Source organism: Megalobrama amblycephala, linkage group LG19, assembly GCF_018812025.1.
Source record: "Megalobrama amblycephala isolate DHTTF-2021 linkage group LG19, ASM1881202v1, whole genome shotgun sequence".
Classification (NCBI taxonomy): Eukaryota; Metazoa; Chordata; class Actinopteri; order Cypriniformes; family Xenocyprididae; genus Megalobrama; species Megalobrama amblycephala.
The window spans coordinates 10,039,707-10,062,408 of NC_063062.1; the positions used below are offsets into that span (position 1 = coordinate 10,039,707).

Here is a 22,702-nt window from a genome sequence, read left to right on the forward strand (position 1 = left end):
CGCCTTCCGGGAGGGGGGACTAATGTAACGTTCTATATCTGTTTAGTTTCATTGTGTTTTCACTCTGTTCCTGAGTTACCTCAGTTCTGTGGTCAGTCTCATTTGCATTTGTTGGAAGTGGTTGTTTTTCAGTGATTCTCTTGCATGTTCATTATTAGATTGTGAAATGACGACTTTGTTTATTCTCCAATGTTGTGCGCTCATTACAGCCACAAACTGTAATCAACGATATGGTTTCTAAATAGAATTTTTGAGTAAAGAACCTTTAAAGGACCCTCTTTTTTAGATTGCAGTAATTTTATGTGGTTTATAATAGTAGCCTATAAGGAAGAATCTACAGTCACAGATAGCAGCCCAGAGCTGAAGCCGCCTTTTATTCAACAAGTTCTTTCTCTCTCACCCACTCTGAAAAAAAATGAATGGAAACAATTAGCTTGAAGAGCAATGACCAGATAAAAGCAACAGACCAGTAACAGAAAACCCTTTACAGTATAAACACAGGGGCACTATCCAAACTTGAGCTCTGTTCAGAGCTGAGCAGGCTTTGACTGTCCTAATCTGCAGTGTAAATCTGCAGCCACTGCCTGTCTAGTCCCTGTCTGGGTTCCAAGCTCTCAGACAAAAGCTCCGGACACTTGCCCACTAACAAAGGGGTCAATGCCACTCCTCGTTAATTGAAGCGGACAAGGCTTGCTGATGGGGCCTTTTTGAGAAATTGAACTTGGTGAATGCTGATGGAACATAGACAGTTGGTTTGACTTCAAAAGCAGACTCCTGCAGCCACTTCAGAGGAACCTATAATCAAAATTTGTCCAGTTTCTAGAGAATAAAATATGTATTTGAATGCTCTGGATAAAACAACTGCATGTCAAATGAATGAATGTAAATAAACAACACAATCTGTCATGACTTTGCTGGTCAATCGACCCTGTAAAAGTACAGTTCAGACCCAGCTAACAGGGAACATTCTCAGAACTTCTCTAACGTTCTGGCAAGTTTCTCTCAAAGTTATGAACAAGTTCTCCCTGTAATGATAATAGAATGTTGTTTCAAAGTTATCTGGTCTTTAATAACATTATCAAAACATTAGCACAAAAAATGTTATTTATACATCATTCATGGGACGTTCTTGTAAAACATTTTAGTTAATCTGCAACATATTTTTGTTAGAGATCAGAAATGATTCTGCTAGTGATTCTTATTAATCAATTGATTAATGTCATCCTCCTTGTGTAATTAATTTGTGTCTGATGTATGGTGAGGTTGTTCAAATAGTTGCTAACTATAAAATACTATTTTCCAATTTAATGACTGGTCTTGTTTCATTCAGTTTGTACTGATTAAAGGTGATAGAGAGGATTTTTTCAATGACTGAGAATCCAAAGACTGTTACTGAGTTTTTGAAATGAGCGCATGCGTAAGAACAGCCCCCCTAATTTCAAAGGAACGCCTCCCAAAACTCGTGCACGAGTAATGGAACACGAGTGTTTACCACCGGCATTCGTTGTGTTGTGTTAGTGGATTCATTATGTCGGACTCACCACAGGTAACTCATAATCTGCAGTTGTTACTCCTGTCTCCTGACAAAAACATTGCATGCAGTGCCTGTGGAGTGTGGAAAGTTACTGGAGCGCGCAGCCGCGCTCGTCTCTCACAAGGAACGTCATGGCAGTGATTGACAAGCCAGAGGGCCAATCCGCGCACGTCTCTCACAAGGAACGTCACGGCAGTGATTGACAAGCCAGATTGGCTGATGTTTTTAAGGCCCTACCTCGTGCACAGATGATGTATATTAATATTATTACTTTCAGTGCACCTAATAAATAGTCTTTTATCAGTTAGTAAAGACAGTTTCAAGTAATATTGCAAAAATGTATAAAACAAAACATCCTCTTTAGCACCTTTAATCAGGCCACCAGAAGGACCTGCTTTTAATGAATTATGGGGCGCCACTAGGGGGCGCCAAATATACAAAAAATAATAATGTGTGCTGGAAATACTGTACCTTCCCATATAATGACTTTCCGGAGTTGTCTTATTTTTTTTAACACATTTACATTAAAATATAACCCTGAACTGATTACAAAGCAGTCAGAAAATATTAGCTGTTGCTGCACAAGGGTTCTTCTTCTTCTTGAAGTTTGTCCCTCACGCCACTCTGTACTTTGTTGTCCATAGCAACTGCAGTGGACGCAAAGCTTCAAACATGAGGTAAACAGAGAGAAACAGGTGATGTGTATCCAATAAACACGGTCAGGAAAATAAAGTGTTTGTTAAATACTTACAAGATGCGTTTCTATCATCATTATTAGTATTTTTATGCTGTTGTTAAGAGTTGACACTGATGTAGTTTACTTTAGCTGCAAATTTGCGCGTCTCCTGTTGCCTCGCGAACAAATACATTTCCAGGGAGTTTGTTGTCTTTTGTTCCGGACTCAATGATAGTAATGGATGACATCGAACAGGCAATAGATGAGGAGTTGATGAAATTAAATCTACATCCTTCTGAAAATTATTCAGAGTCAGACGATGACATCGTTACTGTTTTGGATGGAAATGTAAGTGGCTGTTTTATTTATTTTGTTATTAATTCAGTCGACTTTCCAACATTGTATTTCAACCCACTTTATTATGAAAACTTTATTTGAAGATTTAAACCAAAGTTATATTGTATTTAATCATTATAAATTGAATTACTGATGAAGAAAATTATCATGGGTTAAAACAAACATAACATTTACATCGAATATGATAATCTATTCCATGTTTGTGACAATAAGAAGACGTCATTTATAATTCAAGAAGTTCATCCAAAAAGATGTACGTTTATACCTGTCATTACATCACTGTCAATCACCTCTGTTTTCACAAAAGCTACATGCAGAAGATGAGCTGCCTGACTCAGTACTCCAATATGTTGAAGCTTCAAGAAATCGAATGAATGCCTTTGAACAATTAATCATTGAAGATCTTGAAGAAAAGGGTGAGAAAGTATTTTTAAAACATCTTAAAATCTATGTAAAATAGTTGAGGTGTTACATTGTTTTTCCCTTTTCTGGTTACCCATAGACGTGTCAAGCCAAGAGCTGCCTCACCTTAATCACAATGATAATTCTACAAATGAACCAGCTTCAGATTTCATAGACGACCCCATGAAGTGGAAAGAGAGAGTGAGTCATGGTTATTTGTTTGTGGTTAAATGGAAATGGGATTATTATCCTATCTGAGTCATCACAGAGGAAAGGAGTGTCTGTGTTTTGTCCTTAACTTAACCTTTAATTCAGTTTGTCCCTCACAGTAGCAAATGATCTGTTATATATCCCAGTTTTGTTTTGTTTTAGTCAATATGAAATTACCCTTGTTTATCCTCAGACATGCAGCATATTGCTCAGATAATGAATTGCATAAATCCTATTTTGTTAGTGTATGAATATTATAAAAATGCATACGTTTTTGTCAGATAATCTCTGAATTAGAGGAACAAGTTGGACTTCTAAAAGACGTTGACCCACAGAATGCCCAGCAGGAGATTCCAAACATGTCATGCATGGAAGGTACATTTGCTGTAATGATGTGGTTAGATGGGCCTGTATTTTGAGTTTATTAACACTAGTAAAAACCTAGGTTAAATCCGCACTAATATCTGCAATGGTCTTGCATAGATTGCTTATTAACCTTTTTATATTCACAGAATTGTACATTTACTCTGTTTTTAGATGGAACCGAGCATGATACATTCACTGAGATTGAATTGCAACTTAGTCTCGAGTGGAGAGAATTAGAGAAAAGACTCAAAGAGGAAGAGGAGCAGAAATTAGCAGGACATGAGGTGGAAAGACAGCTGCATTTGAACTCGGAAAGAGAAGAAGAAGAGAGAAGGAGGAGAAGACTGATGGAGTTTGAGGAAGAGCTGAGGAAGATAGAGGATGCCACTCTGGTAGGACTGTCTAACATTTTTTTAGAATTATAATTTTTTTTAAATTAAAATTAGGAGAAAAGTTGATTGAATAACAAAATCAAAATTCTGTATGCCAATAACAGTTTCAAAATGCTGGAGTTAAAAATGAAGTTCACCACACAGAAGATCCTCAATTAGAGCTGGATAAACAGCAGGTGAGTTTGATATGCCTAAGATTGTTGAAGATACTCTTTTAATAAATGTGGCAAAAGCCCAACAAATAAAAACTAAATAAAAGTAATACATATATGTATAAAAATAAATATTTGTAAATATATTAATAAATTGTGTTGGTGTATTATGTTAAAATCATTTAAACACACATTTGAGACAGTTAGTCGAGTGTATATGTCAAGTCAAGTCACCTTTATTTATATAGCGCTTTATACAAAACAGATTGTTTCAAAGCAGCTTTCATAGTGATAACAGAAAAATGATTCAGTGATACAAACATACAGCAGCTCTAAAGGAAAACAGTGTCATTGTTCAGCTGAAGTCGGTTCAGTGTTGATTCAGTTCCGTTGTAAAGATCATCAATTATTAAATTAGTGCATTTAACCTATAAAGCAGTTCTGCTGAAAACAGTGATGTCATCTTCCAGCTCAGTTCAGTTCTTATCTGATAGTGTCAGTTCAGTCAAATCAACAATATTGTTGAATATTAAGTGACCCCTACTAAGCCAGAGGCGACCGTGGCAAGGAACCCAAACTCCATCAGGTGACAGAATGGCTTTGTTGGTACCATGAAACTGATCATCAGCTTTCTCTCAGGCAACATCAGCAGCGAACAGCCAATCACATGCTGTGAAAGAATGAAACAAAGATTAAAAGATTGAAGAATATGAAGTGTATAAATGCAAATACTTTACATAGCAAGAATAAAATATGTTGCTATATCAGTGCATGTGAAAGTTAGTCTATATAGTTGATTATAGTTATTTATCATTATAGTTATTATCGGTATGCTGTATATTTATATTCATTTGAACTAAATACTTAATAATAATTGTTCATCTAAAATTGCTTATGTGTAATGGATTAGAGGTAAAATAATTATATAAATAATATATAACTCATATAAGATAAATATAATAAATGATTAGTGCTAAAAGCCAGACAGTTTTGTCTTTAAAAATCTTTTATTATGTAGCGACTTTTAATTTGGAGCAAGAGAAACTGGGGGAATGACTTTATTGCTCCAGACATGTCACTTTGCTCACAGCTGATTGGTCCAGTTTCGGTTTGAGATCTTTTACCCAGAACGTTACCGGCCTTGGAATGTAAGTTACTATGGCAGTGAACACTGCTAATAGCCAAGCCACTTTCATGGTGCCTGAAACCCTGGGTTGGCACAAACTAAACTGAAACATACCTGGCTATCCACCTAAACTGGCTTCTGAGCATCAGAATGGGGAAGAAAGTTGATTTAAGTGACTTTAAACGTGACATAGTTGTTGGTGCCAGACGGGCTGGTCTGAGTATTTCAGAAACTGTTGATCTACTGGGATTTTCATGCACAACCATCTCTAGGGTTTACAGGGAATGGTCAAAAAAAAAAAAATAGTGATTGGCAGTTCTGAGGGCAAAAATACCTTGTTCCAGATGTCAGAGGAGAATAGCCAGACTGGTTTGAGCTGATAGAAAGGCAACAGTAACTCAAATAACGTCTCGTTACAACCAAGGTCTGCAGAAGAGCATCTCTGAATGCACAACACTTTGAACCTTGAAGCAGATGGGCTACAGCAGCAGAAGACCTCACCGGGTGCCACTCCTTTCAGCTAAGAACACAAAAAGGAGTTTACAATTCTCACTGGCTCAACAAAATTGAACAATAGAAGATTGGAAAAACATTGCCTGGTCTGATGAGCCTCGATTTCTGTTGCGACATTCAGATGGTAGGGTCAGAGTTTGGCGTGAACAACATGAAAGGATGGATCCATCCATGGTTCAGGATATTTTCTTGGCACATTTTGGGTACCAATTGAGCGTTGTGTAAACTCCACAACCTACCTGAGTATTGTTGTTGACCATATCCATCATTTTATGACAACAAATGGCCTCCACAGTCACCAGATCTCAATCTAATAGAGCACCTTTGGTATGTGGTGGACTGGGAGAGTTGCATCATGGAGGTGCAGCCAACAAATCTGCAGCAAATGCATGATCATGTCAATATGGACCATAATCTCAGAGAAATGTTTTCAGTACCTTGTTCAATCTATGTCACGAAGAATTAAGGCAGTTCTGAGGGCAAGACGGGGTCTAGCCCGGTACTAGCAAGGTGTACCTAATGAAGTGGCTGGTGAGTGTATGTGTGTGACTGTGTGTGTGTATATATATATATGTGTAACAGTCAAAGTTTTTTGGTTAATTTCAGAACTTAATAAGGAAACTGGAGGAGCAGATGGAGGAGGAGAAACAGGCTTTTGAGGAGGCTCAAGAGGAGGAAAGAAGGAGAAACCAGAAGCTTCAGTGCAGAGCAGCCACAAAGATCCAAGCTGCTCTCAGAGGAACATTAGTCCGTCGCTGGAGCAAAAAAGAGCTGAGAAGAAAGAGAGAGGAAGTGAAAAAATATGAGGAGGAGAAGAAAGAATGGGAGAAGAAGAAGAAGGAGAGGGAGGAGGAGAGAAAAAGGATTGAGGAGGAAGAGCGCGCACAGAGGGAGGAAATGGAGAGACGGAGAGCAGATTATGAAAGAGCGAAAGAACAAGACCGCCATCGTCTGGAGAGAGAGCAAAGACTTGAACAACAGAGGAGGAAAGATGAAGAAGATAAGGAGAGGAGGAGGAAAATTGAGAGGAAGGAGAAACAGAACAAAATTACAAGTGTAATAGATGATTGCAGAAGAAAGGAAGTGGATGCATACAGAAAGAATAAAGAAAAGGAGAGAACGGAAGTGGAAAGGAGTAGCCAGGTGGAGGAAGAATGTAAAATAGAGGAAGAAAGAGGGGAAAAGGAGAACAAAGGCGATGAGGTAATTGTGAGAAAAATAGAAGATAATAATGAAAGAATAAGACATGGGAAGAAAATGGAAATCATATTGGATGACGACAGGATTGCGATGAAAAAACAGGACAAAACTAAAGGCATAAGCACAGAAGACACAGAAAGATTAGATGATATGAGACCACAAACAAAGAGTGATAAAGACAGAATAAAGAACCATGAAGAAGAGAAAAGAGTTGATAGCAACAGAGATCTTGATTCTCAGATAAATCTCTCACAATCAAGAAAAAGCCTTAAATTGACCAAAACCACTCCAGAATCCCACATAAATGCACATCAAGGTCTTTCCAATGACCTTGGCATTAGTCAAATTGGTTCCTCAAATGTTGCAGATCACCTAAGCGTGGAAGTGACTCAGAATGTAGATACAGACTTGACTATGCTGGCTTCTGATTTGAATGTTGTAGCACCTGAAATGAACACTAGAGGACATCACAATACTACAGCTGTTGAGCTTAAGGACCATGAATCAGAGAGCCAAGAATCAATTTCAGTATGTCTGCCTGAGAGCACAGAGCAAAAGAGACTGGCCTGGATGATGAGCTGCACTCCCTGGTCCAAACTGTCATTGCAGAATAAAAGGAAAGTGTCTTCTGCACAACAAAGGTCCCAAAAAAGAGGGCCTAGAAGAAAAAGAGTATCCAGTTTACCCCCTCTGTCTGTGGACACTATTCTCAAAACAGGAACTTGGAGCTCTCTCAAACAGGTAGAAATTAAACTTTAAAGCCCATTTCTTGGCTGAGATATGTTTTATATGTTCCTGCTGACTTTATTATCATTGTGCTGGTAAAAATCAGGTTACAACAGTTATGCTGGAAGACCTGCCGGGTTGTAGCCTGTCTACGCTGTCTGAGTGTAACAACCTGCAGACTTTGACACTTAGACGCTGCGGACTCACATCCTTGGATGGATTGAACCAGTGCTCTCATATCAGATACATTGATGTACAAGTAAGAAAGAACAAACTATCCAGTGCATTCTGCATTATTATTTTACACCTTTCAAGTAAAGTGTCCTAGATAATCAGTCATGCATTCTATACAGTATACATTAGGTTTGGGGTCAGTAAGAATTTTTAATGTTATTTTTTCTTGTATGGTCACCAAGGCTGCATTTATTTGATCTAAAATACAGTAAAAACAGTAATTTTATGAAATATTACTCCAGTCTTCAGTGTCACATGATCATTCAGAAATCATGCTAATATCATTAGCCTCATAGCATAATTGCCCAGATCATATTTCAAAGGCAGATATCACAATTTGGCCAAAAAATGACTTAGGCAATTATGCTATGAGGCTAACGATATGCTGCTTTGGTGCTCAAGAAACATTTACTATTATCATTATTGTAGAAAACATCTGCACTGCTTAATGTTTGTGAATTATTTGATGAATAGAAAGTTCAAAAGATTAATTTAACGTGTCCTTTCTTAATAAAAGTATTAATTTCTTTAAAAAAACAAAAACAAAAAAAAAAACCTACTGACCCCAAACTTTTTAACAGTAGTGTATGTATCATTGTTTATCAAATTTAGGAGAACTCAATTACCCATGTGGATTGTGGAGGTCTGGTCAACCTTCAGGTCCTCCTGCTGGGCAGAAACCAGCTGATGAACATCCAAGGTTTTGATGGAGCTGAAAATCTGCAAATTCTTCAGCTCTCACATAACAACATCTCTCGCATCAGTGAGTATATTCAATAGAACTGCCTCTTTGTTTTATTTATGTATTCATTGCAAACACTAAAGAAAGAGAAGCTGACTGTTGGTCAGTTTGAGCTATGTGGATCTCTGTGTGCCACAGAATTAGCATTTAACGTTAAGTGTAGTCATTGTCCACTAGAGGGTATCATTGTTCCAGGTTGGTGACTTCAAATGGCCCTTTGCCCTCAGTCTGCTTGCAAAATAAATCTTGATGTCTCATTTCTAAGAAAATGGCCTCATATTGAATAAATATGAATAAATGTATCATAAAGAAGTGGATAAATGCAGTTTAAAGGTATTTGCTGTCAGTATTAGATGATGTCCTGCCAATGCTGCCTTTTTATATTACATTATCTTTCAGCTGGTATTAGATATTGTCACCATGGCCAAGAATTATCCTCATACACTCTCATACCAGCACTGACTGAATGATATATCTTTGCTTTCTTAGGTGGTTTAGGACCCCTGAAAATGCTTCTGCGATTATCAGTGGACCATAACCAGCTGCTCAGCACGAGAGGTTTGAAGGAAATTTATACCCTTCTGCATCTGGACTGTTCGTACAACCACCTAAGCCATGTTGAGGGTTTGGAGAATTGCGCTCTCCTTAACACATTGGACCTCAGGGGAAACAGTCTGACTGAGGTAAATCTTACACAACCAAAGAAACAAACAAATTTAAACGATGAGTTGTAAGATGTCTTCAGAAGTAATATGAAGATCATATTGATAATCACAATTTTCCATTACTTTGTTTTGTTAGATTGTGAAGTGTTTAATGTTCTTATTCTAATTAGTCCAGCTGAAATCATAGATTTTCATCACGTACAATTTACAACTCAATGTCCAGGAAATGTGTCATTTGAAAATTGTTCATTACATGAAACCAGCATACGTTAGACTGCAATCCTATGCTGCCGTCACTTTAATTTAATTATCGTTATCTGTTTTGTTTAATGTGTGGATATTACTCATGTTCAGGATGAGGCATGATCCACCCATCTCTGCTGATGGGACCGTGTTCATTGTTGGAACAGAAAAGATGTCTTTTGTGTGATCAAGTGGTCAAGAAGTAATTATTTTTTGTTTGTTTGTTTTTTTTTCTGGCCAATGGCATAGCTGCCTGTCCTGCAGAACCACGTTCTTTTGAGGGACCTTTACCTGGATGACAATCTTATATCTTCTATTCATGATTTGGAATCTTATTGGCTGCCTTTGCTCCAAAACCTCTCCGTGGCCCAGAACAGGTAGGCCTCAGCAGAGTCTCAAGCCTACCTAGGCTTCACAGGTGATGTCTAGGTTGGTGGCTCACAGGTTTTGAATTTCCTTATTTTTTCAAACACAACACACAGTTTCACAGTTAAATCCTACTTAAAGGTGAAGTCTTTACAATGTTTAAATGCATTCTTATGTAAAATGTAATATAAAAATTTACAAATATACAGTGCTAAGATGTTTTATTGTTTAAAATGATGGCTCATTTTTCCCTTTCTTTAGTGTAACTAATTTAATTCCATTCTTGGACTTGGTGTCTCTGAGGACACTGGATGCCAGTAACAACTGTCTGTCAGGTGAGTTTACAAAGTGGGGTGACTGTGCTATCTGTTATAGGGTCTTTATTTTTGAAGATTGGTAGATAACCTATGTAACAAACAAATAATTCTTTCATAAGAGAACTTCTCTTCTCTTCTCTTCTCTTCTCTTCTCTTCTCTTCTCTTCTCTTCTCTTCTCTTCTCTATCCTTAAATGAAAATTCCGTCATTTATTCACCTTTATAACACGTATGCTGTTATTTTTTCAATAACTTCAAGTCTTTTCTTCACACATAACTATAATATTATTAAACTTGGAATAGACTACTTGGAATATAGCACAAGCCACATGGAACACTTTTATTGTGCTCTTGTAGTGCTGGTCACTATAAATTGTTGTTAGATTGAATAGAGCTGCATAGATTCTGCATGTGACTCTTTTGAAGAATGATAGCTGTTTTTCAAAAATGTCCTTTTGTGTTGCACTGAAAAATAACAACATTCAAGTTTTGAATGACATGAGGGTGAGTCAAAAATGACATACCTTTTTAGTGAATTGTACCTTTAAGTACCATTGAGGAAAGCACTGATTCACAGAAATGTTAAATTTTTATTCATTCAACATTTGGAATGCATCCTCAGCAGTAAAATTATAACCATTTGTAGAGTATTTCTGAGGGGGGACACTGTTCTGACTCTCTTTTAGACTTGCAGAACGTTTGTCTGAATCTTCAGAAATGCACCAGTCTCAAAGAACTTAACCTGACTGGTAACCCACTACAGCAGGAAAACAACTGGAGGTAGGTGCGATCCAAGGACCTAGTATAGGACCTTTTACATCGACAAATTAGTTTCTCAGATTCTTAATTGTACTTGCAACTACTAAGCCAAAGTTCAGGAGTAAATTTGTTGTTGAGAGAGAATATTAGTATATTCTCTGGGAATTGAAACGTGGTTTCTCCTTTTATAATGGAGAGATTTATCTTGGATTGGGCAGAAGCTGTCATGTGTGCATTCCAGCAAAAGTCACTAAGCATTTCATAATTGTCCGAGAATGTGAAACTAATGTGAAGAGGGACATTGGCTGGAAGTGCACCAAGCGTTTAAAGTAGAATAAACATTCCTCTTTACCGCTGAGCTTCCGGCTCATATCGCTGCACCAGCCATTGTATCTGTGTCCGCTATTGGATTACCAAGTTACATCTGTACGCACGTGGACTTAAGTGCTCGTAATTCTGAAAATATTTGCTCAGAGGGGGAATATTTTTTAAGCAAATGTGCTCCTAAAGTGCCCGCAGTTTTCCGAGAGTTTTTAATTAGCAAATTTTATGTTCTTATGTGGTAGAAAAAAATGTGTAAGAGACAGAACAAGGAGATCAGGGAAGTATAGAAGCATGTTGGAATTAATTCTCAAGTACCAGTCCAGTTCATTCAATCAAAATGGAAAAAAATAACATCATACATACCAAAGAGGTTTGTTGACTGTCATGACTTTATAGTTCAAGGCCCAAAGGGTTTAATGTTGGCAACACATTTATTTTTCTGACAGAATCTCTCTTACTAAATTAAATATGGTGTGACATTTTCTCCTTAGTCAGCAGTATAATATTTAGCCGTAGAAGTTCATTGTGTTTTAAACTTCATTTTCCACATTCTGCGTGTGGCTTCCAAGGAGAAGTCTGAGGTGAAATATATCTGTTGTGTCTTTACATCTGTTTTATTCCGTAATGACTTATAGGAAGTTCACTCAAGTCAGGCTCAGTATTCTGCTGAACTTTGTCTAACCCTCAATGCCAACAACCGAATTAGACCCAGTGTTTTTCTCGCTCTCCACTGGCCCTTTCATCCCTGTCCAGTGATAACACAGCCTAAATTAAAGCACCAAAGGATATTTCAAAGAAGTACACAGCGCACGAGCGCTCAGAGTCTGGGAGAGCAGACTTTAGCAAGATTAATCGAACTGCTGTAAGTTTCTTTGTTTACAGGGAAGTTTTCAAGAGTAATGAATAGAGTCCTTTTCATGGTAGCAATAGGAGCCTGACGACTGGACACGAGATGACCAATTTGTAAAAGTGAACCAGATGAACATGTCCACCATTTAGAGACATAACAAATGCTTAAGCTTTTATGACTTCTCACAGTAACTCATAGTAACTACCTGGTAAATGCTTTGGTTTAGTTTTCATAGTCCTTGACTTTGACCTATTTGATCCTCTTTAATGGAAATACTAGCTTGGATAGAATTTATCAAGACTTCATCTCATTTAAAAAATATATTGTTTGGTTTTATTTCCCATCATTTGGTAGTAGTGATAAACCATCAATACATAACTACCCATCTCTCCTTCACTGTCAATTAAAAAAAAAAAGATTTTTTTTTTTTTTATCTTTTCTGATTAATTGAATTAACAATAGCTTTAATATACCACACCTGAAAAATATTTTAAACAAATCTCTTTAAAGTAAAAAAATAACAGAAAAGTATGTTTTTTTCTTTAATATTTTAAATAGTATTCAGTATGATAACAAAAACAAAGAGATAAATCTAATATAAAATTCATTATATAATTAATAATGAACAAATAAATAATGAAATAAAATAAGTGATGACAATAATTCTACAGTAATTTCAGTGTTATTGAATATATATAACTCATTAATCAACCCTTGGTTCTTAAAAATCATTTTACTTCTCTCAGCAGGATTCAGCAAAGTCTAGGCTACACCTGTGTTTTCTCATACACTCTCGCACATTAAAACACAGACCAAAAAAGCAATATGGGCTCACTTGAATGGCTGTCACATCTCTGGAATGAGGCCAACAAACCTTTTTTCTCTTCTAATCCAAGCCGAGTGTCATCATGCAGTTTCTTACTGAGAAAGGCAGACTCTGACTAAACCTCTTACTCAATGCACAGACACTCTGTTGATGCTCTTAGGTGCAGAATGTCAAACTCATTAAACTTTTTATCCCCATTTACTAACTGATTTCATCTGCTCAATGTAAATATTCTCCAAAAGAAGATGTGGAGACATCTTCTTTTGGAACTAAAATTTACTCGCTACTTTTTTATGATCGGATTGGACAGTCAATGCAGTAACCTTACATATTGCACTGGACTGCTAATTGTTTTGCAAAAGAAGCTGTTTAAATCATAATTGTTAAAAAAGAAACTGATTAGTCTCTTTATATTTAATCTAGATTCTTTTTTAACAGAAACTTTAAGTTAAAAGATACCAGTTTTTTATGTTTCCTTTTTTTATGTTGCAACACTTGCTTTAAGACTGTCTAGCTTTGTTATACATTATAAAACAAACATTTCAAAGAGCTTTGAGCACATTGTGTGGTCGTTTCTCCTTTCATTTTCATCAGGTAAATGTCTTAAATGTCTTTTTTTTCTCTCAGGTCTTTGCTTCTGGAGACAGTGCCTGGTTTGATTAAGTTGAATAATGAGCAGATTGCAGCAGCGGCGTCCCCGAATGGTCCAGAACAGAAGTGGAGTTTCCAGGCCCTCTGTCTGGCACAGCAGAAACAGCGAGATTCACTCCTCCAGCAGCAAAAGATGGAGATCAGGTAGACAACCAGTTTCAGTCTCTGGAAAGTACTAATAAAGATCCATTTGGTCAAAATATAAATCCTGTAGAATATTATAGTATATAGTGCTATTATTTGTAAAATGACTGATACAACAATATATCAGCAGGCCCACACAAATTCTATGCCCACAGTATAAGTTCCACATAGTCCTTCCCATTCCCCACCCCTTGTCTTTATTAAATATTTTGGATAATTTGTCTATGCTTTCATCTATCAATTTGAATGAGGTGCTCCCAGCTCCACTTAATATTTTTTACAGATTAAAAAAATTAATTGCTTTTAGCCCTGGCTGCTAATCCCAAATTGAATAAGGTGAAGTATGAACCAGAACTATTTTAAAGTCCCTCTGTAGTCAATATTTTTTCCCTTAAAACTCGTCTTCGATCACCAAAATGACATATTTAACGTTTTTTTCCTTAAAATAGCTTGAATGTAACTCTACACTCTTGCCTCATTTAGTATACGCGGATCAAATAATAGGTGTATTAGCCCCACCTCCACTCTCTCACGCCAGCTCAGAGATCCACTCGGTCAACTTACTGATGTAAACGCTGCACAATGGTATCGCTCTTTACATCGGACACAATGGTAATTAATACGATTAGGCTTTTGTTTGACTATGTTATCAAACAGATAATGTGTTGCTAATGTTACACAAACCATGTTCCCATTCACCATGTTAGAGTCAGACAGTATCCTTTATCCTTACAAACGCTTTGAACAACTCAGAACGTCGGTGGAGAAAGGCGTATAGTTCATCATAACATCCTAATATACATCATACACCCGTCATATTGCTAAATCTACGTGATTTTTCACATCAACGGAAAAATATACCGGGATAATCTGGCTTCTTTCAAAACTCCTATGCTAGTTTGCTGTTAATGATATGCTAAAGCCCGTCAGCACGTTGACGTGATCTGTTACAAGGTAGTTTGTGACGTCACAGACGCCAGGGATTTTTTTCACTGCAGTTTTAAGGAGAAAATACTCAGCAATGGTGTTGACATATTAAAGGTGCCCTAGAACTTTTTTTAAAAAGATGTAATATAAGTCTAAGGTGTCCCCTGAATGTGTCTGTAAAGTTTCAGCTCAAAATACCCCATAGATTTTTTTAAATTCATTTTTTTTAACTGCCTATTTTGGGGCATAATTATTAATGAGCCGATTCAGGGTGTGTGGCCCTTTAAATCTGGTGCTCCACGCCCCAAGAGCTCGCGCTTGCCTTAAACAACATAAAAAAAGTTCAAACAGCTAATATAACCCTCAAAATGGATCTTACAAAGTGTTCGTCATGCAGCACGTCTAATCGCGTAAGTACAGTGTTTATTTTGATGTTTACATTGATTCTGAATGAGTTTGAGGCTATATGCTCCGTGGATAAGGGCTAATGCTACACTGTTGGAGAGATTTATAAAGAATGAAGTTGTGTTTATGAGTTATACAGACTGCAAGTGTTTAAAAATGGAAATAGTGACAGCTCTTGTCTCCGTGAATACAGTAAGAAATGATGGTAACTTTAACCACATTTAACAGTACATTAGCAACATGCTAACGAAACATTTAGAAAGACAATTTACAAATATCACTAAAAATATCATGATATCATGGATCATGTCAGTTATTATCGCTCCATCTGCCATTTATCGCTATTGTCCTTGCTTGCTTACCTAGTCTGATGATTCGGCTGTGCACAGATCCAGACGTTAATACTGGCTGCCCTTGTGTAATGCCTTTCATAATGTTGGGAACATGGGCTGGCATATGCAAATATTGGGGGCGTACACCCCGACTGTTACGTAACAGTCGGTGTTATGTTGAGATCATAGACTGTAAAAAATATGGACGTAGTGTCTGTGACGTCACCCATAGAGTTCTGAACAGCGGTTTTGACGCAAAAATGAGGCCGCGGCCATCTTAGCTGCACGTGACCGCACGTCACTCACGGATAACTGAAAATGGGCAAAGAGGCGGGACGTAGTTGGAGCCCATGCGACTTGTTGCTGAAACCACGCCCGCCTAGCATATCTATCTTAGATACTATCTAAAATATTAATAAAGATAACAATATCATTAGAAAGTACTAAAGGTTTACTGTCAATCTACGGTGATTTTTAAGATAACGTTATAGATGCTCTAACACCAGTAGGATAATTAATTTGTGCGGGGTGTGCAAATAACACAAAAAAATCAACTGGGACTTCATACCTTTAATGAAATAGAGATCGCGAGATGAATCCAATCTGTTGCACTTGGGTAAAATGTCCAATTCAAAACATAAAACATCATTTATAATGTAAAACTCTATACGTACATATATAGGTACCAGATATCTGTATAACTCTCAAATGTTCTCTCAAACTAATGAGCACGTGTCCAAAGTATAATTTTTCAAAATAGTGCAGCAGTTTTAGTTATATCCAAGCAGTGCTGTCGGAGTTGTATATCTTCCTGGTATTGTCATTGTAGTAAATCTCAGGAACAAAACCTTTAGCCAATGCCACGACGATCCAACAACGTGTGTTCCGCATGCGAGCACATGTACACAGACTGACATCTGTCTCGAGTATGCAGCAAGCCATATATTGAAATAAAATAAAATAAAATAATCCAGAAAAAAAGGCACAAATACGGCTGAGATGCCAAATTCAGCGGCTGGAATTAGCTGAGGTAACATGACGGCTCACAGACAGCAGTGCCAATCCACCTGTCACTCAAGTGACCACGCCCTTAATTATGCAGAACTTTAAGGCTTAATATAATTTAAACGGATGAGTTATAAAAAAATTCACCCCCCTCAGAGTTGTCATGAAGGACAAAATTAGCAGTATAGATCAAAACACAATGTGAACCAGAGTGTAAACATGTTTTTTTCTGCTGTAAACTTGGCTGTTTTAACATTATGGTCAATGAGATTCTGCTCCCTTTTGCAGCCTGTCCCTAGCGGCCAGTCGATGAATCGCAGTTTAAGTTACTTCCGTATTGGCTTCACGAGAAACTGGGGAGGTTGCCTGCTTGGTTGAGATTCGCCTGTTCTTCTGAGGTCTTTTAAACAAATGAGATTTATATAAGAAGGAGGAAACAGTGGAGTTTGAGACTCACTGTATGTCATTTCCATGTACTGAACTCTTGTTATTTGACTATGCCAAGATAAATTCAGTTTAAAAAAGACTTCTAGTGAAATCCATTTCAGCTGTCAAAAATGCATATAATAGTTTATATTTTATAATAATATTTTAATTGTAGGTAAAACCAATAATAGTTTATGCAGAGGGTCTTTGTAGAGAATGTGAAATCCAGGCCTAATCGTCCTAAAATAGGGCTAAAATAAATAATTTATTATATATGTGGTATGGCAGAGAAAGCTTAATTTCATTATTTTTGAAATCTTGTGGTGTTGGTGTAGAAATCTAGCATTTGTTAATTTTGGCTTCAGTGCTAATTAGTTTTTTGAGCTCATACATGCTGAATATCAATAATAATATAAAAAAACACATTTTCACCTCTGTCAATACAAAAGCCGCCTCAGACACTGCTGCAGACCACCAGCAAATAAAGCAGAACACTCACCATGTTTCATAAAGCATGATTGGCAGAAGTCTGTGTGTCCTGTGGTTCAAGCTGAGGTCTCTTATAGCTTGGAGGACTTTAGAGATGCCCCCCAACCTCCTCCCTCACCAAACCCTTCCGCCGCACGCTCTGCACAAAGGGTCTTTTGCACACCCATGGGGACCGCTGCAGCCGTTTAACATCTGACCTGACCCAGTGTCAGTCCCCAGCTTTGGCAAGGTGAAGACTCTGCCGTCTGACTGCGATACAATAGTAAACCAATGCCCGTGTTGATTAGAGTGACAGACTGAACTGAGGGATTTTTTAATGCCATCAAACCACAGTAATAATCATAGAATCATAAATAGGCATGTTGTGTTACTACAAATGCTTTGTTAGTTCTTAAAAATAGGCTAATAAAGAAAAAAACAACAAAAAAAACATTTCCCGGTTTTTCGCTGAGGTAATTTCAGTTGTCAGTAAGTAGGCGAACTGTGTAAGGTCTAGGATTGTATTTATTTTCCTTGGCATGCTTTTTACAGCTTGTAATAATGTTTGGCTTTCAGAATGTCCATTTGCTGACTGTATATGCAATTTGACATTAATTTGTTTTAATGAGGTAATCAAATTAGCCATTTTGTTATACATCTCTGTGCTTGTTCTGTTTCGACAGTAGTTTTGTTTCCCAGTACAAATGTACATCGCATTGAACTCTTGCATGGATCTTTTTAACGATTCTATTCTGGACTGAAGTGTGTGTTGGAGGGGTGCAGATGCCCCCTTAACCGTGTCAGAGGATTAGAATAGCAGGAACTCTGTAGTGACAGAGCTGGTTTCTGATGTTGACAGCAGATGGAGTCAGGGGTCAGGGGCAGGAGGGGTCGAACTAGCCACGGCTAAAAGAGTAATTAAAGTGGTATTGAGACACCTTTGTAGAGACTTCCTGAAACACTTCATTACAGTATTACATCCCAAAGAAATGTCTGATTCATATGGTAGAGGCTAGTTTAAATCCTCATCAAGATGATGGTAACACTTTACAATTAGGTTACATTTGTTAACATTACTCAACTACGTTAGTTAATATGAACTAACAATGAAAAGTACTTCTAAAGGTTTTATTAAAGGTGCTCTAAGCGATCCTGGGTGGAGTAACTTCCTGTTAGACGTTCGAAGTGTTGTCAAACAAAACAGAGGCTAGCTAGACCCTCCCTCCTCCTCCTCCTCCCCCTCCCCTCCGTGCTTCCTGAAACAGTCATGAATGCGCATTTAAAATCATTCTTGACAGTTATTGGCTGGAGCATGTTTATTATGATTTGTGGTCCAGGCTGCACCAGTTTGTTTTTATTGCCATTTTTGGAGCTTGTGGCGACTACAGAGACCGCGTTTTTTTACAGTGTGTTCAGGGGACAGGCAGCTAGCGGATAGTGAGGAGATGTTTGCTGTATGTGACAAAAAATGTTTTGGCCTAAAAACGCGTGACTTCGCTTAGAGCACCTTTAATCTTAGTCAAATGTTAATTTTGCTAATATTAATATCAAAAGTGCAACTGATCAACGAACAGTTGTATTTTTATTAACTAACATTAAAGGTGCCATCGAACGTTTTTTTACAAGATGTAATATAAGTCTAAGGTGTCCCCTGAATGTGTCTGTGAAGTTTCAGCTCAAAATACCCCATAGATTTTTTTAAAAATAATTTTTTTAACTGCCTATTTTGGGGCATAATTAGAAATGCGCCAATTCAGGGGTGCTGGCCCTTTAAGTGCTCACGCTCTCCGCCCCCCAGTGCTCTCGACCCTATCATTGCATAAACAATATTCACACAGCTAATATAACCCTCAAAATGTATCTTTACAAAGTGTTCGTCATGCAGCATGTCTAATCGCGTAAGTATGGTGTTTATTTGGATGTTTACATTTGATTCTGAATGAGTTTGATAGTGCTCTGTGGCTAACGGCTAATGCTACACTGTTGGAGAGAATTATAAAGAATGAAGTTGTGTTTATGAATTATACAGATTGCAAGTGTTTAAAAATGAAAATAACGACGGCTCGTCTCCGTGAATACAGTAATAAACGATGGTAACTTTAACCACATTTAACAGTACATTAGCAACATGCTAACGAAACATTTAGAAAGGCAATTTACAAATATCACTAAAAATATCATGATATCATGGATCGTGTCAGTTATTATCGCTCCATCTGCCATTTTTCGCTGTTGTTCTTGCTTACCTAGTCTGATGATTCGGCTGTGCACAGATCCAGACGTTAATACTGGCTGCCCTTGTCTAATGCCTTTCATAATGTTGGGAACATGGGCTGGCATATGCAAATATTGGGGGCGTCCACCCCGACTGTTACGTAACAGTCGGTGTTATGTTGAGATTCGCCTGTTCTTCGGAGGTCTTTTAAACAAATGAGATTTATTTAAGAAGGAGGAAACAATGGAGTTTGAGACTCACTGTATGTCATTTCCATGTACTGAACTCTTGTTATTCAACTATGCCGAGGTAAATTCAATTTTCAATTCGATGGCACCTTTAAAGCTGGAGTCTGTAAGTTTTGCCTCTTTGTCGCCATCTCTGTTTGAAACCTGCAATTGCAGTTATTTGCAGAATTATCATCTTTATGTGGGTTGTGCATCGGCACGGCTCCTCAGCGCAGATGAATCTAATGTTTGCTGTCAGTCATCACATCGGTGACTATACAAATTTTATACAAATACAAATTTTATATTTTGCATTTAAAAATGCCGTGTCATGTGCAAGATGCTGCAAAAACACAAGATAGTCAAACACATCCATCCGACGCATGTTTACAGAGAAAAACAATGAAAAAGCAGTGCAGTGGAATGCAAAAATGTTCCGTGTGAATGGTTCCTAATACGTGAAATTTGTGTGCTATTTTTCTCACATTTTTCACGCAGATCTGTGCCCTCACAACATGACGCCCATCTTCTTGCCATTGGTCACCAAGCAGGCCTGTTCAGATTGGCAGTGGACCAGCGTTACGCCCATGAATATGGTGACAGCTGTGTCACTGAAGATTTTGCACTGGCGGCAACTGCTTATAGCAGTTCTTGCCGTTTTTCTGAAGCATCTTTATCACAGGGACAAAGTCCAGAGAAGCAACCTCAACATACAGCAGATTGGCAGAACCCACAGAAGACTCAACTTTCTCAATCTGACCTTGAGCTTCAATCGGCTGACTGCATGGAGACACAAAGTGAGAAGGAACCTGTTCAGGCACTGAACCTTAAAACGTATGACTCTCACACACAATATTTCTCTTACTCTGTCACATTAACTTTTACAGCATTTAATATCAGTTTGTAGAAAACATCTCCCATGATTTGAAGGTACATTTAATTTTAGCTAAAGGTAATCAAAATAAAGCTCATCTCTAAATCATTCAGATGACATTGGAACCCTGCTGGGTCTCTCTCCAGATGTTTTAGCGCAGATGAATCATCCGAGGCTTGAGTTCAGCGACATTCATTTAGTCTCTCATGACCTTGGTGAGTCATCAGATAAAATTGTCTTCTGCACTATCACTCAGAGAGGCAGCTGTGGTGATCCAACGACGCTGGCGGATGAGATACATATTGCGGAGACATGAGGGCCTCCCAGGCTTAATTGAAAAAACTAACAGAAAATCAAGTCTTCATAAGGTGGAAGATACCTGCATTGAGAGGCCTGAGAGGGAACGTGCTGCTGTTGTTATTCAGGTGAGACTCGTTTTTTTAACAACTCTTCACAAAACAATTCCTGTTTTGGAGGACTGTTTGATTTACAGCATCATATCCCTGGAAATGTATTTTCCATACCTCCTTTTATGAATCCAATAAATAACTTGAATAAAATTAAATCATCTTCATTACACCTATTACTGCCAAGGGCTTGTTTGGAGTCGGTAGGTAGTGCTTTTCCTTTCACATGTAACTTCTAAGGGATATTTTATCTCTCTCTTTGTGTTTAATGAGTCTCTAAGGACTCGAACCGAGAGAAAAAAATGATTAATCAGATTCCAACGTGTCGCTGGAGTGGGAGCGCTAGGGTTCTGATCTGTTAAGTCTTTTTTTTTTCCCCGTGGGGAATACGCAGATTTAAAGGCATCCTGGTGTTACATTTGTCTTACAAAGCCAAAGTCACCGAAAGTTCAAACTGCAGACCGCGGGGCAATTAAACAGAGGTTAACATGTTTTATCTTCCTAATGGGATAACACACAATATTTATGCTTGCATGTGATTCATGGCTGTGTGTATTGCCCCTGCAGGCTGTGTGGAGGGGCTGCGTTCTGCGGAAAAGACTGGCCCGTGCTCTAGCTGCCGCTCAGATCACAGAAAGCGATGAGGACTTTGAAGAGGTGGACATGGACGAATTCATTTTTGATGAGGTATGAGCAGATGCGTGGTGCTCCTGCCATTACGGTGAAGTCGGCAGACAGATAGCCTGGTCCACTGCGCTGACAGTCCTTTAACTAGCACTCGTAGCCGTGAGGCGGGAGTCTGTCAGCAGTGATTAGGTATTGAAAAAGAGCAGTCAATGAGCGGGAAATAGGGAAAGGAAAACGTTGTTTCTTTTTCTTATGTCACCTGCTATTTTCTGCCCATTTGCATCACGTTTACTCAACTTAACATTGGCTTAACCTATGAATTACGCTAAGTGAGCTCATCTGTGTAGCTTATTAGGTGATTTATTATAGTGCATTACGATGTCATGTTAAATTGATCTGTGTTATTGGTCTACATCTGAATATTCTGGAGTTTTTCATGTGTTGGGTCTCCAATTTCTGCCTGTCACGACTTCAGGGGGAAAAAAAATCTGTTTTGAAGTAGATACATTCTCAAGTGTTTGTCACACACAGGAAACTAGTTCGGTGCTTTTAACTTAATGTGATCTGCCACTTGCTTTGAAGGAATAATAAAAACATCAAGATGCACTTTATCAACTATGCAAATCCAATCAGATGCCATTTTACAATGGCGCTGTCTGGCTCTTTTTAATTTTGTTTGTGTCCTGTTGTAAATAGAAAGTGCTGGAGAAGGACTGGATAACCCCACATTCCTATGCTTCACCGGCCAGAATGATGCCATTTTCGGAACAACTGCCATTGCCAAAGGTAACAGTCCTACGAACCCTCCTTCTGTCTGTGGGCCGGCACAATCAGAGTCTCTCTGCGTGATTAAGTGCCGAATTTATTGCCTCCAAAAACACAATTACTTTCTGGGCCGCCTCAAACTTCCTTCTCGTCAGCAGATGTCATTTTTCAGCACGGTGCTTTGTCTCCTGCGGTTTCTTTTCTTTAGCAAGAGACCGCCTTTTTTATCACGGTAGCAGCGCTGTGATGT

At 38.0% G+C, this 22,702-nt stretch overlaps 1 protein-coding gene across 2 annotated transcripts in view; it reads left to right on the forward strand.

Annotated features, from left to right (window-relative positions):
* Positions 1-2,151: 2,151 nt before the first annotated feature.
* The window catches only part of lrriq1 (leucine-rich repeats and IQ motif containing 1), a 32,586-nt gene continuing 12,035 nt past the window's right edge, over positions 2,152-22,702 (forward strand). Inside the window, exons 1-19 of one of the 2 annotated variants that reach the window (XM_048169155.1) lie at positions 2,193-2,211; positions 2,446-2,558; positions 2,875-2,983; positions 3,070-3,170; positions 3,461-3,554; positions 3,717-3,937; positions 4,042-4,113; positions 6,335-7,669; positions 7,761-7,913; positions 8,501-8,651; positions 9,120-9,313; positions 9,788-9,915; positions 10,166-10,239; positions 10,907-11,000; positions 13,607-13,774; positions 20,278-20,613; positions 20,910-21,078; positions 21,628-21,747; positions 22,384-22,473. In XM_048169155.1, the coding sequence (XP_048025112.1) occupies positions 2,448-2,558; positions 2,875-2,983; positions 3,070-3,170; positions 3,461-3,554; positions 3,717-3,937; positions 4,042-4,113; positions 6,335-7,669; positions 7,761-7,913; positions 8,501-8,651; positions 9,120-9,313; positions 9,788-9,915; positions 10,166-10,239; positions 10,907-11,000; positions 13,607-13,774; positions 20,278-20,613; positions 20,910-21,078; positions 21,628-21,747; positions 22,384-22,473 (3,720 nt within the window). In that variant the 5' untranslated portion in view covers positions 2,193-2,211; positions 2,446-2,447. Of the gene's footprint in view, positions 2,559-2,874; positions 2,984-3,069; positions 3,171-3,460; positions 3,555-3,716; positions 3,938-4,041; positions 4,114-6,334; positions 7,670-7,760; positions 7,914-8,500; positions 8,652-9,119; positions 9,314-9,787; positions 9,916-10,165; positions 10,240-10,906; positions 11,001-13,606; positions 13,775-20,277; positions 20,614-20,909; positions 21,079-21,627; positions 21,748-22,383; positions 22,474-22,702 lie in introns of both variants that reach the window. The other variant, XM_048169154.1, reaches the window with a different exon arrangement.